The 19,321-nt window shown below is 40.0% G+C and overlaps 1 protein-coding gene across 1 annotated transcript in view; it reads right to left on the reverse strand.

Annotated features, from left to right (window-relative positions):
• Positions 1 to 395: 395 nt before the first annotated feature.
• Positions 396 to 19,321, reverse strand: part of LOC139735040 (protein HIRA-like) — a 31,160-nt gene continuing 12,234 nt past the window's right edge. Inside the window, exons 10-27 of the mRNA XM_071645814.1 lie at positions 19,065 to 19,115; positions 17,856 to 17,912; positions 16,871 to 16,941; positions 16,076 to 16,181; positions 15,363 to 15,566; positions 13,739 to 13,827; positions 12,187 to 12,358; positions 11,453 to 11,514; positions 10,241 to 10,574; positions 9,140 to 9,296; positions 8,130 to 8,223; positions 7,245 to 7,406; positions 6,191 to 6,249; positions 5,392 to 5,497; positions 4,498 to 4,620; positions 3,842 to 4,005; positions 1,447 to 1,541; positions 396 to 647 (exon numbers count right to left, since the gene is read on the reverse strand). Coding sequence (XP_071501915.1) covers positions 534 to 647; positions 1,447 to 1,541; positions 3,842 to 4,005; positions 4,498 to 4,620; positions 5,392 to 5,497; positions 6,191 to 6,249; positions 7,245 to 7,406; positions 8,130 to 8,223; positions 9,140 to 9,296; positions 10,241 to 10,574; positions 11,453 to 11,514; positions 12,187 to 12,358; positions 13,739 to 13,827; positions 15,363 to 15,566; positions 16,076 to 16,181; positions 16,871 to 16,941; positions 17,856 to 17,912; positions 19,065 to 19,115 — 2,220 coding nt within the window. The 3' untranslated portion in view covers positions 396 to 533. The remainder of the gene's footprint in view (positions 648 to 1,446; positions 1,542 to 3,841; positions 4,006 to 4,497; positions 4,621 to 5,391; positions 5,498 to 6,190; positions 6,250 to 7,244; positions 7,407 to 8,129; positions 8,224 to 9,139; positions 9,297 to 10,240; positions 10,575 to 11,452; positions 11,515 to 12,186; positions 12,359 to 13,738; positions 13,828 to 15,362; positions 15,567 to 16,075; positions 16,182 to 16,870; positions 16,942 to 17,855; positions 17,913 to 19,064; positions 19,116 to 19,321) is intronic.

Below are 19,321 nucleotides of genomic sequence, written 5' to 3' on the forward strand. Positions count from 1 at the left end.
CGTGTCTCCCTTTGATGTAAGTTTGTCAAACTCTTAGTTGTGTGAAACAATTTCACTCTCTGTATGAAGATAAAAGAAACTTTAAGTATCTTCTCCTTAATCACATTGGCTTTGCCAGGGGGGTGGAGTAACGCCCTTCGTTACATCTGACCCCCTCCTGGATCCCGTTCTAATCCTCATGATGTAGCATGACATCATGCACATCTCCTCACACCACCAGCCATGCCACACCTGGCAACTGCCCCCGTTGCCTGCAGCAAACTTCGTAGTGTTGGACAAATTTGCTTATGTATGGCCTTGCCATCAACATCTTCAGTGTCTTTATCCGTTCCAAGCTCCAAGTTTCAAAGCATTGCATATTAAACTGCATTAGCTTTGCGGATCTGAGCTCTGAAACCTGAAATATCAACACAGCTTTTCTGTCTATCAAAAGATTTTAAAAAAACAAAACAGAAAAAACAGAAAAAAAAAGAGGAAAAGGGGGTATCATACAAAAAAAGAAGAAGAGATGAATTCATCCAGACTTGACGGTATCACCTAGGAACCATGTTAAGCTGCTCCTCATACTCTGTGTAGAGGCGCTGGAGTTTGAGGTTGGTCCCGATGAAAGGTAAGATGTCTCTTAGCAGCCCTCTCTTGGAGATGCCCTGAGTGGGAGGAGGACAGAATAAATGTTTGGTGACTAATCTGACTGGTCAGCTAGGCCATGGGATTCTAAAAGTGCATCTTAATTTAAAGATTGATTATAATCATAATCTTGAGCATTACCATCATCACACATGATTCATATCAACATCATTACAATCGTTGTGCAACATTACCAACATCAACACTACTATAATCATCATTACAAACTTCATCAGCATCACATAACATCAATATCATCACTATCATTATCCCCTCATCATCACACGTAACCACCAACATCATTATCATCATTATCATCATCATCATCATCATCACCACCATCATTTGCATCCCCATCATCACCATCACAATCATCCCCACTATCATCATCACCATATCACCACCATCATTTACATCCCCATCATCATCACCATCATCATCATCAGCAGCAGTATTGTCATCGCCACCATCACCATCATCACCACTATCATCTTCATTATCATGATCATCACCACCATCAACAATATCATCATCTTCATCATCATCATCATCACCATCATCATCATCATCACCACCATCATCTTCATCATCATCATCATCATCACCATCACAATCACCATCATCACCATCACCACCACCGCCATCACCATCACCATCGCCATCGCCTTGCCAACACCATCACCATCACCACCATCACCACCACCATCACTATCCCCATCATCATCACCATCACCATCACCGCCACCGCCACCGCCAGCGCCAGCGCCAGCGCCACCACCATCACCACCACCATCATCATCATCACCATCATTCACTCACCAGCACACTGGTCTGCCAGTGGTCATCCTCCTGGTCTCCCCTGTAGAATGGTCCGAGGAGGTCATTACAAATCTCTCTCAGACGACCCTCGCATTCTGTGATAGGAATCCAAGTTGGATATGATATCAATCAGACATAACATAGCTATTTCTGATTAAATATAGGGTGCATATAGTGTGTGTATGTGGGTGAGTGTTCTTATTTGGTGAGGAAATCAAGTAGGCACTTCTCTTAATACACAAAAAGTCCTATTATTCTATACTTATTTTTTCCCTTTTTTTTTTTTTTGAGGTGGAGGGTCCAATTTTATCACATAACTATCATTGTCATAGATCATTCTTTTTTTCTTCTACATACATTGGGTGATTTCAAGTTCGGTGCTAGTGCTAGGGCTAGTGCTAGTGCTAGCTCCCAAATAACAGCGTTAAATCGAGCTCCAACACCGACGGTCAGATTAACGAGGCGATACCGATCAAAATTATCGATCACCAGCACTGGGTGTTGGAATCACAGCACTGTGGGCTCCGCGGGACTTGCGCGACGAAAAAAGTAATGGCGCGTGATTACAGTCAAATATTAAAAGATGTAGCCATACTGCTTAGTTTTAGACACATAGTGAGGAAGACGGATTAAAATGACACAAATTTCATCCATTCCCCAAAATACAACTATCTTAATTTGGCTCCCAGGCTCAGATTTATAAAGCCATGTATGGAGTGTTCGTGTTCTTTACTTGGGCGACCACTGCATAAGCATAGACTTTGCACGTAAAACGTGCATCTGTTATGGAAGTGAATACGGGTCTCGCACGGCAACGCTAAGGGTGGGATTTCACGGAGCACGCGAACGATTTGCGAATGACGCGAATGGCAAAATCCAGCATTCGCATTTTAGTCTGCAAAAGATCGCCAAACAAACGTGAGGGTTCGGAAGCGTCGTCAATTGTTCGCGAATGTCGTTTTTACTTCGGCGAGAATTTCAAAAAAGTTTGAAATTTTTCGCGAACCTTTTCCGCACACTTAGTCCGGATTTGCTCGTGAATTGTTCTCGAAAGTGTCTTTAAAGCTTCGTCATATGCGCAAGACCTTCGCAAGACACGCGCGATGTTCGCAAAATGTTCGTGAAACCCCAAACAGACTCCGAAGCTTCTGAGAATGTCTCGCGTATGTTACGCAAAATCTGCGAAGTTTTTCCGATCATTTTACGACGTAATCGCAAACTGTTCGCGTACCTTTTGAGACATTCTCGCGAACGTTTAGCGCACGTTTGGGGGATGTATGCCCTGTACGTTTTCTGCAAATAGAAATCGTAGCATACATCTAAACATCAAACAATTATTAACAACTATAGTAACAAAAGAAATTATAGACTAGCAAAGAGAAAGAATATTTGATATACAAAAAAAAATTCGCAGAATATACTTAAAATCAATCTTAAGTATGTACATTTCATTTGAACTATAGAGATTATGTGTTGGAGGAACTGCAAAAAAAAAAAGATCAAATGCTTTACTAGTGGAGATACGTCCTAGGGGAAAAAAATGTAGGCAAACACACGATAGAGAAATGAGAGAAAACGAAAAGAGAAATAGAGGAAAGAAAAAAAATCAACTCAAGAAAGCTGATTTGAGTTGATCTTTTTTTTATTGCTTCCACCTCTCCTTGCTACATTTTCTCCCATGAAAATTTTTCGTTGTTCGCATTTCCGTCGCTTGTTCTTCGTGTACGTAACATGCTGTACTTTAGCAATGATACACACGACAATCGCACATACGTCGTGGGAACTTCGCACAAATTGCGCAAGAATAGTTTTCGGCTTCATTGTCGGAACACATTCGGAGAAAAACTTTTCCGAATGTTGGATTTTGTCATTCGCGTCCTTCGCAAATCGTTTGCGTGCTCCGTGAAATCCCACCCTAACACCAGCACCGAACTTGAAATGAAGAAAATGATAATCCCTAGGGGCTAGTGTTAGTCAATGGGGAAAAAGCACGTAAATCGCTAACACAAACAGCGGAGCTCTGTTCAGCAGACGACATTCAACACCGAGCCCAGCACCAGGAACCGGAAATACGTTATAATTTTGAGGTCAACTCCCAACACCGACGTGATTTCAAGTTCGGTTTTATCGCCGGTGCTAGTGCTGAGATACAATGTGGCACTAGCACTAGCACTGAACTTGAAATCACCCAATGTATATACAGAAAATCAACCAACAGAGAATGAACACAGATATTCCAACATTCACTTAAATGTATAACCACACAAAAATTACATGACCCTCTCTTAACCCGTTCATGTTGAGTCCCGAGTATACTTGGGCAGGTGTCTATGGGAAATCAGCCGGTCCTCAACGGGTTAAGATTTGACATAACTCTTGCCAACCCAGGACTCACCCTCTTGAACCAGATATCTGGCGTAGGTCAGCAGCCAGAAGCGGTACTCCTTGGCCGACTTGAGAGCGAGGGCAGCAGACACCTGGTTCTCCAGATGCGCCATGGTGGCAGACTTCTGCAGGTTGTGGTTGCCGGGGAACATACTCCGCGCTTGACCTCCGGGTCTGGCGAGAGATGGTGAATCGGTGGTATGGTGTTAACAGGTTTAGGAATATCGACGCCAATTGGGTATCGAGAAATATCCCACCATCAACATACATATTTATAGCTTTGCGATAATCACACCAACAAATGGTAAGTACCTGTGTCCATCTACCAGGATGGAGAACAATCAAATGTAATGAGTTTTAATATTCACGAATTAACAAATTTGTGCTATGAAGTTATGCTGATGACAATTTGATTTCAACATATCATTATTATCATTACCATAACTTCACATCATCACCATCATCTTTACGATCGCTGTTATTAGTATTATTATTATCAACATCATCGTCATTGTCACCACCTTTTTTTTTTGGGGGGGGGGAAATCATGGTTCAAGTATTCCAACTACTCTGTGTACAAATTGCAACTTGCTTCCATGCAGCCAGCAAGTAGAGCATGCAAAGGATGTTCAATGAATTCCAACCACTCTGGGCACACTCTCTCACCTCTGCTGTGTACCCTGGATGTGGGCCAGGGGACCTCCGGAGTGTGTGCCCGTCTGGGCTGGCTGGCAGGGCTGGTGGTCTGAGGTTAGCCGCAGCAAGTCTTCCTTCTGATCGATCAGTAACCTGGAAGAAAATGGACGCACAGGATGTATAACATTTAGATCGAAGTTGAGATCACTATGGAAAAAGCCTTAATAAGTTTCATGTGACTGATCAAAATGATTACCCTAAAAGGAAATGAAGAGCATATGGAAAATAGACTGTCACATGACTAACAAAGCCATTTTTAGAGATTTGAAACAACAGCAAAACTCCTATGACTAATCTTTATTTTACTAGTCCTTCCTCACACCAATTTTCTCTGTGACAGATTATCTTTTCTAATAGTATCAGTTGGTCTTCGCATGGAATCGGTCCTTGATGACTCAGTGATTCACTTTTCAGCTGCGCATACAGATGAAGAATTTATAAGCTCAACAGATCTCCCATGATGTATCCTATTCCAAAAACTGGACTTCAATTTCAAAATGTTGTAATAGTAGTTCCTTCTAGCTCATGTGGTAACAAAAACAAAATCATATCAACTTACAAAGCAATGAAGTACCGTAATCTGTCCCAGAACACGCAAGGTTCAAATACGCAAAGGTAGTTTACGTTTAGTCGACGGATTATGCAATTTCAACTGTGCAAATGCACATGACATATCATCATGTACACCAACAGATATCCAATAACGACTGCATGTTGACATACGCACGTGCGAGGTACGCCTATTTCATGCTTGGTTTAGTCCAACGACTACACTTTAACCATATATTTGATTTAAACTACCTTTGATATTTGATTTAAACTACCTTTGTAAATTTGAACCTCATAGTCTGGCTGAAGACTTACCAACAACACATAGGGCTACTGTACATGTAGGAACGTCCATTAGACAGACCAATGACCGGCACTCCTTGGTCAGTCAGGAGGGACTTGGAGATAGAAATACTGGGCTCTGCCAACAATCAAAGAAGTAAAGTCACAAAGTTATCATGTTATGGGTATCTATTTTTACCACATTCCATAAATTAAAGAGAAACTTTGCATAACATCAACGCAAAGCATCTTGAATATCAAAGGCACACAACACGTGGCACTGATGTAAACAAAGGATGAAGCACAGAAACGAAGATACAGACAAAAACAAACATATCAACAGGTAAACACTCATACACACATATACATGTATGTATACACTCAAACAAAACCACAGATTACCCCCCCCCCCCACATACACACACAAGCACAGACATCAACATCAACACTAATACTAACACAGACACTAACAGACACAGACTCTGACACAGACACAGATACAACCACTGACAGAAACACAGACATACACAGAGACACATATACAAACACACACAGAGACATAGACGCTTGTACACATACACACATACACAAAGATATAGACACAGACACATATAAACACACAGACACAGACACAAATGCTAACATAGACACTGACACAGACACACACAGACACACACACACACACATACACACACAACCACTGTCACAGACATACACATCAACACAGTCACAGGCATAAACACAGACATAGACATAGACATAGACACATACACAGACAGACACTGACACAGACACAGAAGCCAACACCAAACACTAACACACACTGCCTCACCTGTGATGATGGTTTCCAGAGAGATCTTATTGACCACAGCCTGCTGTTTTCTAACATCCCTGCAACAGTCAAACAAACATCATCACATAAAATTTCATCATAATATCAGTTTCTTTCCCATTCTGTAAAGATCCTCATTTACAGTTTGAGAGTTTGGGAGGGTTTCAGTAAATTCAAAGCACACTTGACGTTTGTGTTCTATCAGCATAAAAGAAATTGGATGCCCCATCTATCCGTTTTGAAGGATGGAAAACTTACAAGTCAACGACGACTTCAGAGTCTCACGTCAACGACGACTTCAGAGTCTATCTCAAATTGCTTGCACATTAGAGGCCCAACTTCCAGGCTAAATGTACTATAGGACAGGCTGGAGTGTATCTTACATATTTTTCATTTTTCACATTGCAGTATCTATAGATTTGGCATTTGACCTCATCTTTTACTATTCTTCTTCTTTTTTTTTTGTAAAAGCAGAACACAACAAAAGCTTGTGTAGTTATGAAAACCAGATGTCATCTACACTGACTTTGTGAATGACAGCTTTTATCATACATCTTTTAAATTGCCATATAAAAAGATTACAGTGCTTTCATGATTCCACTGCCCGTGTTCAATGTCTTTGTAAAAGCTGTATTGAATAAATCCATGAGACATCTGAAAAAACCTTCTTTCAACTCACATGATAGTTTTATCAATCGTTGTTGAGTGAGTTAAATGAGGTCATTATACTTTTCAAGCCTTTGCTTATGATAATGATTTCCTGTATTTCTGCTGTATGTAGAGTTGCTTAATCTGTCTTTTGAATGGCAGGTACATGTGATTTTTAAGTTCGAATATGCATGAAATAACACTTCCTCATCTTTGTTTTTTATAATCAATAAATAATGTCATACACTTTAATTAATCACTTATCTGTTTCACCTATTAGATTCAAACAAACTTTGCTCAAGTGACTTAGTGTTACATTTATGCATGTAAAAGAAATGCAGGAATAAAATCAATCAATCAATACGGTACAACTCTACCACAATCACCACAGTTGCCAGCAACTCACCAGACGAACAAGTTTCCACACGTTGTGATGGCCATGATGTGGTAACCTCTGACCTTTATGCTGCTTCCTACCGATGGGAGGACTAATGAGGGCAGCAGACGTCTCCCGCTCGGCGAGAAAACCCCAAGAGTCTTGTCTTCAAAGTTTACACAGATCATATTGCTGTATGACAAAAAGAATGATGGAGGGAGTTTATACTACTGGTCATGGGGGAAAAAAAAGAGCCAGTCACAAAAGCAATCTTAAATGATTATACCATTTATTTTGTACATTACATATTATGTTATCTAGTTGCATGTAAAAACAAAACAAAACAAAACAATACAAAACAAAACAACAATATTATGCTACCTCTGTGCACAGAGTAAGATTAGCAAGTAAGGGCAAAAGAAACACCATAATAGCATTATGATTTACCTTTAGAACCATACTGAAATCGCACCGAGTAATTAACTCCAATTACATTTTGCATTCCGAAACAAATTTAACAGTAAAAGATTGCATCATTAATACACAGTCTAGCTTAATATCTTCATTAAAACATAGGTTCATCTGATTCTTCTAAGAACATTCAATGAATGCTACACAAGAGTTTCTTTCTTCTTCTTCTTCTTCTTGTTGATGAATGAAGTGTATTTCACGCGACGTATTTCTGCCCTGTAAACGATGGGTAGTCATAATTAAGCCTGGGTTAATAACTAGTTTTCATGCTCACGATTCATGGGCAAATAAGTGTGTATGCATGAGCGATACGTGTGCGTATGTTTTCAAGATAGAGCCAGAGTTATGACGTCTCTCTTTTCCACACAAAATGAACAGTGAACAACTTAAACAAAGTTTGTCAAACTCTGTCCATCAACAGGTATGCTGTCTGCTTCTCCTTACTTGTTTGCTGCCACCGAGAGTCCTTTACTGGACAGGATTGTTTCCCACAGTGTCTGACTGCCTCTCATACAGCGCAGCTTCTGTACAGAGACTCCTTGAAACAAACAGATAGAGACAAAAGTTGAAGGGATTGGATAGTTTTGGTTGAGACCTAACTTCAGATTTCTATCATTTTTCTTTTTTTGTGAGATAATGAGAAACCTCTCTTGAAATGTGAAAGAGCATGTAATTTAAAGAGGAATCCCATGTTTATTTGATGAAAATTGGTTTTGAAATAGCTGAGATATCTCAAGCAGAGTGATTCTAATAAAAGGTGGCACCCAGCTTTTATTATGATCGCTTTGTTTTACTTTGTTCTTTTATGTCTCAGCCATTCCGAAACCGATTTTCATCAAATAAACTTTGAATTCCTTTTAGAACGGTATGCTCTGCATTATTTCATAAGTGTTTTTTTGGTATCTCATAAAAAGTTAAAAGTCCAAATCTCATCTCCATCAATACTATACTATCCCTTTAACATTGGAAATGTTAAAATACACCCACCCACGGTCTCCAACATACCTGTACTTAGAAGACAGGAACTACAAGAAATCTGACACACAAGAACTTTGTTATATCATGTCAAGATAATTTCATCATTGCAACTGATTGACAAATTGCCCTACATCGACGTAAATAAGCACTTAGATCCAATCTCTTAGGTTGACTTTTACTAACTTCTGACCTTTCAGGCAACAAATCTAAACTTTAAGGTTTATCAAACTGACATACTCAGAACAGACATACAATTATGAAATGGGGCATACAAGACTTCTACAATACAAAGACAAACAAAAGCAAGCACAAACAAATATACAAAACTACACATGGGAAAATATAATAATGGCATAAAAGGAGACATAACCACGACAAAATATCTGAAGAGCAAAGAAAATATGATGGAAGATAAAAACTAATTAAGAAAAGTAGACAACGTATTGACAAAAGTCAACAGAGGACTCCAAACTCACTGCCGGCGTTGACCTCATTGTCCACTTCCACCATGACCCGCCCCTCCCCTCCAGCCTGCTTGCCCATCATCTGGGTGCTGAGTAGCTTGCTGACCGATGGGGCGGGCAGCTGAAGGCTTCGCCTCCCAAACCTGGCTGGGTCTCTGTCCGCCAAACCCTTGACGGCGAAGAAAAAAATCAGTAAAAGAAGTTGTCAAGTGACTACAAATTACATTCTTTGCCCAAAATACTCTACAATACTTTATCTTTTTCATTACCTAGACTGAAAACTAACTGTGACAGTCAGATAATTCACTATGCTTTCATTTCAACTTTATATGTGAGGCATGTGTCTCAATTTATGTTCAATGAGTGACACTCAATGAATACAAGAATCCTCTATGAACATTGTCATCTCTCTCTAGGAAAGGTACAAGATCTGAAAGATTTAACTATGGCAGAAGCATTATTTAGATGCTAGTGGCTAGCTAGTGATAAGCCATTCTTTAGACAAACTATGCAGTGCAAATGCATGGTGACTTATGATGAGTCATAATACCATGATCATCACTTATGTAACCAAAAAAATATCCAAATATGTGTCATACATTCTATTATAATTTTTCTACCATTTTTCTTGGGATTACTTGGGATATGCACCCCCCAAAAAACCTTTCAAATCAAGATTCTGTCAGTGACATCATGTGCTAATCATTGCTAAAGTACTAATATGATGAACGATACACAATGGAATGCGCTTTATCCTACACCGAGATTAACTCACAAGTTTCCCTGAAATGGTTCTAGGGCAATTACCCCCTGGACAATTACCCCAGACCATTGCCCTGACACTAACCCTTATCCTAATATTGAACCTAGTCCTACTCCTCACCAAAACTCCAACCCTAAACCTAACCCTAACCCTAATCTTTCCTCTAACCTTACCACTAACCAGTATTTAGCCAGGGGGTAATTGCCCTCGGGGGGTAATTGCCCTAATATACCCTGAAATGTCTTCTGTTAACTGTAATCATAAAATAATATTTAATGGAGAAAATAAAGGGGAAAAAAGGGCCAAAGTCTTTTGGGTGAGAGCCTCATGCATTTCTTGGCCATACTCACAGGAACTCCGGAAGGAGTGGCCCGAGCAGCGGCAGCAGCAGCTGCGGCAGCCGAGGCAGCCGCAGCCGCTGCCGCTGCTCTGCCAGACCCAGGTGGCCTTCCTCTGGCCCTCTTCACCACGGGTGGGGCCGAGCCAGCGGTGGCAGTGGGCGCTGGGGTGACCGCTGGTGCAGCGAGGGGCGTCGCCGCTGCTGCAGCAGCGGCGGCGGCGGCTGCGGCTGCAGTGGCAGTGGTGGAACTCCGCATAGGCTCCGGTTCCTTGCGGCGCGGAATGTGGACGGTAACGGGCGTCACAGAAAGAGTCTCCTTCTGGAAAGATGTTGCGGTTTCAGTCCTGCAGGATTGCAGCAAATTAGGATGGAGAAAAGTCAAGTCTTGCTCTGGTTGCTGAAGTCGCTTCATGGCACAAACTGCTTCTTTCTACTTCAACTTCAATTCCATCAATCATTGGTAACGTATTAGCATTTAAAAATGTAGACAACTCTAACCCCTTCATAGAGTCATCAATGAGTTGCATCCAGGGCCATGGTCCCAACCCACCACCATTGCCACGTTTACTCAGAGACAAAAGATAAATGATAGCAGTTGACTATAGCAAAAGCTTTTCCTAACAGGCGGACAAAGGAAATTGGAACGTTAGGGGAATACCCACACAATGGAATCAGTCAAGCATACAATTCACAACCTGTCACAGAGAAATAGCCATAGAAAGTGACTGTATGTCTAGTGTGGGAACAAGCACATATGGCACTCTTTCATGTTAATGGAATGTGGCATTCCAACAGAAAAGAGTCGACATGAACGTGACCCCTTGAAGGTTAACCCGATGAAGACGAGTTCCCAGTATACTCGGGCAGGTGTCTATGAGTCCCCAGTATACTCGGGCAGGTGTCTATAGGAAATGCGTGTTACGGGTTAAAAAATGAAGAAAAAAACAAACATACTACAATCACTACTATCCAGTCCATAGGCCTACATAGCAAAGGAATAAATGTCACAATTTTGGATATTCCTTCTGAGCGAAAATATCAGACGTTATTTCTTATGGTAGCAATACATCATTATTCCAACATGGATTGGTCATGGACACTAACTAAAGTAACAAAAGGGAAAGGGATCCACCTAAGCCAAACTGCCAGAATTCCAAATTTTAGTACCATGGGATTGCAATGAGCCAAATTCCTCAAATTATGTCATCTTGTGAATTCCTACCTAGTGGGCTGAGTGACCACCTTGGCTCTCTCTGTAAACCTGGAGTCCAGCGCTGACGTGGCCTGATGGTAAAAACAAACGTCACAGAACAAAACAAACAAATCATACAATCACTTCACATAACATATTGTACATCCTGTACAGTATGGTACGTCAAAAATTGAGCGAACTTTCTATCCATCCCACCATTCTTTTATCTATCTATCTATCTATCTATCAATCCAGCACTTCATACTACCATTTACTTACAATTTCATTCATTCATCTAGCAAACATGCCTTGATATAATCCATCAATCCATTTGTGAATAAATCCATCCATCCATTCACTTATTCATCCACCTATCTGGCAATCCATCATTTTATTCATCATCATGCAAATCATTCCTTAATATAATTTTGCCTGCCATCTATTAAATGTTCCTTCATATCAACTATTCATAAATTTATCAATCTGTTCATTAATCCATTCATTAATCTATCCATCCATTTACCTATTCATCCATCGACCCATCCATTTACCTATTCATCCATTAACCCATCCATTTCTGTATCCACCCATCTATTCATCCATCCATCTATCCATCTACCTATTCTCCCATTGATTCATCCATCCATCTATCCATCAATTCATCCAGCCACTCAACCATCCATCAATCTATCCATCCATTCACCCTTCCATCCATCATCCCTACCATCTATCCATTCATCATTCATCCATCCATCTATTCATACCTTCTCTGCTCCCATGGCCTCCTCCTGTGGCTTTCCATTCTCCACCACTTCCTGTTTAATTGGCTTCGTTGACGTCTCGGTACTCTCCTGGAAAGCTCTGCTAGACTCATCCACAGTCACTGATTCAGTAAATGCCAAGTTTGTGGTGGCCGTGAACGGGGCTGGTGGACCTCTGCAAATAAAATATCAAAATCACACTTTAATTTCCCTCCCCTTTCACATGAAAATTAAGCAGTTGAGGACAAGCTGATTTTGCCAGAATACGCATTTCCCACAGAAATATGCCTAGAGTATACTCTGACGGGACTAGTATTCAACAGGTTAAAAAGTACATTTCTGTTCCTTTATCTGCTCAGGCATTCTGTGGAACTCTGTACACATATCAACAGGATGCTACTATGTTACATAATAATAATAATAATAATAATAGCTGGTTTTTATATAGCGCATTTCACACACACTTCAGGGTTTCAATGCGCTTTACAGACTATTATTACCCCGGTCACTGGATACATTATTTCCAACCAGCACTAACAGTGCTCATTCTCCACTCCCTGGGGAGCATTCCAGCCAGTCGCAGCCATTTTACAGGCGCGCACATGCTGATCAACCAACATAAGCTTTCTCATCCTACCGGGTACCCATCTATACTCCTGGGTGGAGAGCAGCAATGTGGATAAAGTGCCTTGCTGAAGGGCAAACGTGTCGGGCTTGGCATGGGCTCGAACCCACGAACCATACCACGCTCATGTCGTTCACAGACGAGCGCTCTTATCCACTCAGTTACGACACCTCCACACAAGTTAATGTGTCTCCACATGAGTTAATGTGTCTTCTCTAGATACACATATCAACAATTTTGATGTCCCTTTGAAGACATGCCTCGAGTACACTCAGCCAGGTGTCTATGGGAAACTCTGTGTATAGCAAAATCATTTTGTCCTCAATGGGTAATGTAATACATATCATGATACAAAGGGCTGCATAGAATTCAGAGGATAACATACATCGTTACATCACAGCAAAGACCTTTCAGTCTGTGTCAAGGAAAATTATGTGAAAGACAGAGCGTTCTCTCTCCTACCACACTTTATCTTCTACAAGAGAACATGACATGTTTAGATGTTCTACTATATGACAGCCCCAAGTCTATCTGCAACAAAGTTCAGTACAGTTCAAGCAAAGTTTGTATCCTACATCTAGAATTATCTTGGATGTAAAGCACATTGAGAATTCTGTCACATCGGAAGAGGACTACATACCGAAGTATCACTTACCTCTGCCAAGGAAGGAGGTTATGTGTTTGTTTGTCTGCATGCAAAATAACTCAAAAAGTTGCTAATGGATTGGGATGAAACTTGCAGGAAAAGTTGATAATGACACAAGGAACAGATGATTACATTTTGGTAGTGATCCATCAATTTTTATATGTTTTTGCAGATATAGATGGAAATTAGCTGCTTGGCAGAGGTCTGCACTCTCAGAATGCTTCTCTCATTAATTCTATTATCATCAAACTATTCATATGATATCAGATTGTGGGACCACTCACAATGGGCCTTCCTGAGGAGCAATGAAGATTGGGGTGATCCTCCGTCTACCATCTGTCGTCCGTGTCTCTATCTGCTTTCTCTTGACATCCTGGGGAGACAAGAACAAACTATGTAATCACCTCAGACTCTTGTCTTCACATTGCTGCAAGATAGTCAAGGAAATAAAATATTACTATTCCTATTCATTTTAGGGATTATAATTCTCCCTATCGCATACAGCTCTCCAAATCTGAACGTGTGCGGCGCTCAAATTTTTTTGTCTGTAATTCTTAGGACATAAACTTCCAGTTATGAATGCGCGATGTGTAAACGTACGCTTTTATGCGCGCTGAATGCCAAAGTACTGGTATTCATAGATTGTATCACATTCTGTCTTATAATTTCGCAAATAATAGACTTATTTTCTAATCTGTAACTTTATATTTGATAAATGGGATTCTTCTGCGAAGCGGCCGAATGCTGGGCCAATGATGCCAAACGACAAAATTATGGAAAATATCCATACATGAAGGATGTGATGTTTCTACAGCTGCAAAACCGGAAGTATACGTCCCAAGAGCGAGCGATCAGATATCGGTATCACGAGGTGTTACCGCTTGATATCGGCAATATGCGATAAGGAGAATTGAGATGAGCTGAAGTTTCTTGACCTTCTGACAGTGAAGAATTAAAGGTTTGAGATGGACAAGTGTCTTTCAATTGAGGAGTCATGTACTCCATAAATTTGTTAAGCCACTCAAGCTGCCTTTTGTCAGTCAAAGAGACCAGGATAACTCTCATCCTTCTATGGGCCTCTTGATTACACATTTTCACGAACAAGTGAAAGTTAGGTTTGGGGACTTTTTCTTGAGCGACACTGTACCATGTAACTTTGGAATAATTCAGTCTACAGTATCCATGAATAAGAAGGATTTGTAACACAGGCAGGAGTATGTGGAACAATGTAATGAAATACCTTCTCTTTTCTTCAAAAAATCATAGTTGATTCCGTCTCAAGCCTGCATACACAGATTTGGAAATGCATAATTCAATCCCACAATTACAAACCAACACCGCATGACACTGCCCCCCCCCCCCCCCCCCATTCCATGATATAGGAAGGTGACCTTGCCTAAGTGTTTCTCTGTAGCCAACATTCTTCAGTATCTTAACAATAATTGCTTTTAAGGAATGCACAATGCAAGCCCTGCTTTTTAGCTCCCCCTCCATTTTCAACATTATAAAGTAAAAATCATGCATCCTTGCTCTACAGCCTATCATATCAACGTGATTATACTATATTTTAGCATACTTAGAACACATACATTGCTTTTTTTTTTTATAAGCATGATATGTTTTGTTAGAAAATAAAAATGAATAAATGGAATAAATGACATGAAATATTCCTTGCAATCCTTTTCACCAAGGGTTCATTTCGTAGCAGTCTTATGAGACACTTTTTGCTCAAAAGACACACTTATGAGAAAGACTTCCGGAAATGGATTTGAAAGTCTCATATATCTACATGCCAGCCAATTGGCCATTCTGAGATTTATGCAAAGACTTTTATGTGATGACTTCATGAAATGGAGCCCAGTTTCACGTAACCCTTTGACCCAATGTGGGGTCACAGTTCAAACTCACAAATGGCTGGCCCTCCACCACACTGTTGGCAGGAAGGTTTCTCTTGGTGGGTGTACACAGCTTCTTCTGCTGGGCTGCCTGCTCCTCCTTCTGCTTCTGTTGCTGTTGAATCAGCTGCAGCATGGCGGGGTTCTCGATGATAGTGTTCGACGCCAGGTTCGTCGACAGCACCCCCTTGCCGTACAGGCCCTCGTGGATTTTTTTCTGGGAAGGAGAACGGCAAAGTAGATACAATTCAGTTCTATTCAAATTTCTTCATTTCATTCCTCTCCATTCCTCCTGAATTCACTTCGATTCAGTTCAACATCAAATTGATTCATTTCACAATGTCACAAAAGTAGGACAGAAATCAGCTGAAGAGAAGCAACGTCTTACGAACAAGTGAGACGTTTTTGAGGACTACACATCTAATATCAACATACGAACGGCACATTTTTTCAACAATTAAACATGATGCATTCACACAAACGACATACGATTTGCGTAGGCTCCCATTCTCTCTTTCTTTGTTTAGGTAAGCACAGTGTCTTGTGGAATGTGTAATGGTTGGCTAGCACGGTAAATTTCTTAAAATGTACTTCCACAGTAGTGAACATCACTTGTAAGAAGTGAGTAGTCTCTGTCCAAGGCTGGAGGGCATGTCAGTTCGTCGCATCTTTCTTGTTTTTTCACTCTGATGAGGAAGAAGGGGGCAAAAAGCCATAGGGACACACCTTTTCCTCTATTGTCAGCTGTCTCCCAATCTCCTCCATGCCAAACTGGCAGTACGCCACCGTGCCGTCCCAGGAACACGCCAACAAATCCCCACCTGACCTCGACCTGTAGTAACAGCAATGACCCAGTTAGACAACATTAACCAATCAACTCCTTGGGGATTTTTTTTTCTGCAGAGATTATCACTTTGTCATGTCAGTGAATTGGCAACACTTGCAGAAAGACTAGATAGAGGTGGGTAAATTTATTACATCTGCTAAATATAAGAAATACATAGATGGACAAATTCTGCCAATTTGAGGAAAAAGCATTTGAATAACTTTAATCTTCTTAGATGTGTTGGTAATTTAAGGAACAGTAATAGATTTAGCAATGAAGAGGCTCTACAAAAATTCTGTAACCGAGACAAACACAAATGAACAAGTGTTACTCTACCTTGTGAGAAACAGAAAATGAATAGTAAATGAATATTAAGATATAAACATCAAGCAATAGAAATGTGACTCTACTGACTTTGACAGGATAAATGCATCCTGCAGTAAATAGCTTATTCACACATTATGTCTTGCAGCAAGCTGTACTGCATTCTGTTATCAAGTACTGATATATACCTTCCAATGAACATGCAAATCAAACTGCAATCATATTTCTACATCTTCAAGATATACACCATAAATTATATTGCAGGTGCTTCTGAAGTATCCTCGTCTTATCTAATTAGAAAGGCAGAATGTAAGACATGTCTGCAAGACAAAAACAACAACAAAAGTATGAAAGATTTGATAAAAACTCACCATGATACATCCATGACAGAATTTGAAAACAGATCATGAATGACCACAAGTGGACGCTTCAGTGATGTCATCTGGATGGTAAAAACAACAAAGTTGTTGCCGTCATCATTCAAACATAGCAAACATAGTCAGCAGGACAAAAGAAGACATTACAGTGGAAAAGATGAATAGATTTCTAGATGGTCTGTCAGGCTTACATATCAAGCTATTACTGCTCGTGTGGTCATGAGATCATATTTTCTTTCACGAGACATCTTTGATCATTGATGTCCTATCACAAACTACTGTAAAAGTGGAAATTTTCGCGGAGTTGAAATTTTCGTGCATTTCGCGCAACCGGAAACTAGTGCGAACATAAAAGCACGCAAATATTTTCGCGTGCCATATGCTCCTGTACTTGATATCTAAATTCACACGAAACGCTTCTTACCCGGCCAAGCGCGAAAAATTAGTCGCGCGAAAATATCCAATTTTACAGTACATTCCTCAAGTTTCCATTGCATTTCAATCACTTCATTGAAGCCCCCTTTTCCCTTTTAATCACCATTCAATCATACATTTAATTCTAATCTGATTTCATCCGTTACCCAATTCTCCTGAATGTTTTATAAACTGATTCAGTTTTAAGTCGATATTCTTTTTATTTTCTCCTGTGTCTTTGCTGCAGAGGTGGCACACAGGCACTGCTTGAGTTATTCTAGTTATGCAACACATTCACATTTAAAAGTCTCAATGTGGTAGCTCCTAATTTGAAACCCTGGGAGCAATCATAAGATGAGATATGACCTCTGTTTTGATTAAATGTTACTCCTAAACAAATTGGTGAAAAGGAGGCTGTCTTGGTTGCAGAAGATGGCTACCATATCTTGCAGAGATTTCACAAAGTACAGATAAAGTTTGAAATCCTCTGAGCAAAAGCATTATACAATATCATTTCTCCTTGAAGTGGGTAAACTGCTGATTTTGAAATCTGAATGACACTTACCCAAATTGATATGGCTCTGTCCCTGCTTCCTATAGCACAGATACTGTAGTTGTGAGCCTGCAGTGCAAACATGTGCATATCCAAAACTTATAATCTTCAGACAATTTCCCTCACATCTACCTATTCTCTCATCACATCTTTGTGAAAATCCAGATTTATGCTCCTTTCTCCCGCCATTTTACTGGTCTGAAATCTTCGCAAAGCAAAACCATGGTCTGGCTGGCTTTAACACATAAAGTAGACTCAAACAGATGGTATGATGGAGGTATTATGAAAAAAAAAAACTACCTTAAAATGAGGTAGTTACAAAAATTTATAGTTTCAAGTGTTTTCAGTCAACAGTGAGTGGTCAAAACCACATTCGATTATTAACTCTACTACTGTCTCCATTTTCTCTTACTCTATTTATCAAAGTCAACTTGATAAATAAATTGTATTTCAAAATCTGAATATACTCAAAAGCACTCAACAAAGATCAAGTTCTAACTGGTAAATTTGGGCACATGTAAACTGATTAAACTTTGTTATTAGGCTACGGAACAGTGTAAATGCTATGATGACAAAATAAATCATATGACACTAACTTTTCTTATTGCAGTGCAATTCTGCAGATGCACAACTAGTAGATCCCTTTAATTGTATCTGAATGTTTGACATTACACATTTTCAACAAAGCAATTCCTCACAATCTAGTGGGTGTGTTACAAGGGAATCAATATCTCACTTGGTTGGATAAGGCTCACAAAAACTGTCAGTTTAAAGGGGGTGGCTAGTAACCGATCAGTGGGAATCAGTGGGAATGCTGAGGGATGATTGTTCCAATCCTTGTGGGATTCATTTAAGAGTACAGTACATTATACATTGTATATCTACTGTTGTGTGAAAATCATTTGCTTCAGAAAGGTCTCATATTCAAGTAATGTGCAGATTAATGCCCCGTCACTGACCAGGCACACTAACCTGGAAACACTGAACTGCACGTTACTTGAATATGAGACCATTCTGAAGCAAATAATTTTCCCACAACAATAGATATATAATGTACTCTTAAATGAATCCCTCAAGGATTGGAACAATCATCCTCCAGCATTCCCACTGATTCCCACTGATCAGTTACTAGCTATCCCCTTTAACCTAGAGTAAGAAATACATCTTCACCATAAATGTCTGTTCACATAAAAACGTAAAGAGAGATGATTCAGGCCTCACCTTTATTGAGCTCTTCTTGGATGGCTTTGTGAAAATACTATTGTGAAAACGCTGTTAGGAAGAGAAGAATTTACGATAACATTCATTTGTTGCTTTACATTTCACACTGATGTCACTTTTCTGGAGATGACACCTTAATCAACATTTGTTTTTTCTGTCCTGTACTTCCTTCTACTCCATCTCCTTTCTTTATTTCTTCATCTGACCATAGTCATCTACATCACCATGACAATCTTCATTATCAATGACACAGTATT

The sequence above is a fragment of the Diadema antillarum genome, unplaced genomic scaffold, assembly GCF_040938485.1.
Source record: "Diadema antillarum isolate AM-2024a unplaced genomic scaffold, OU_Dant_1.0 seq00000562_RagTag, whole genome shotgun sequence".
NCBI classification, from domain to species: Eukaryota; Metazoa; Echinodermata; class Echinoidea; order Diadematoida; family Diadematidae; genus Diadema; species Diadema antillarum.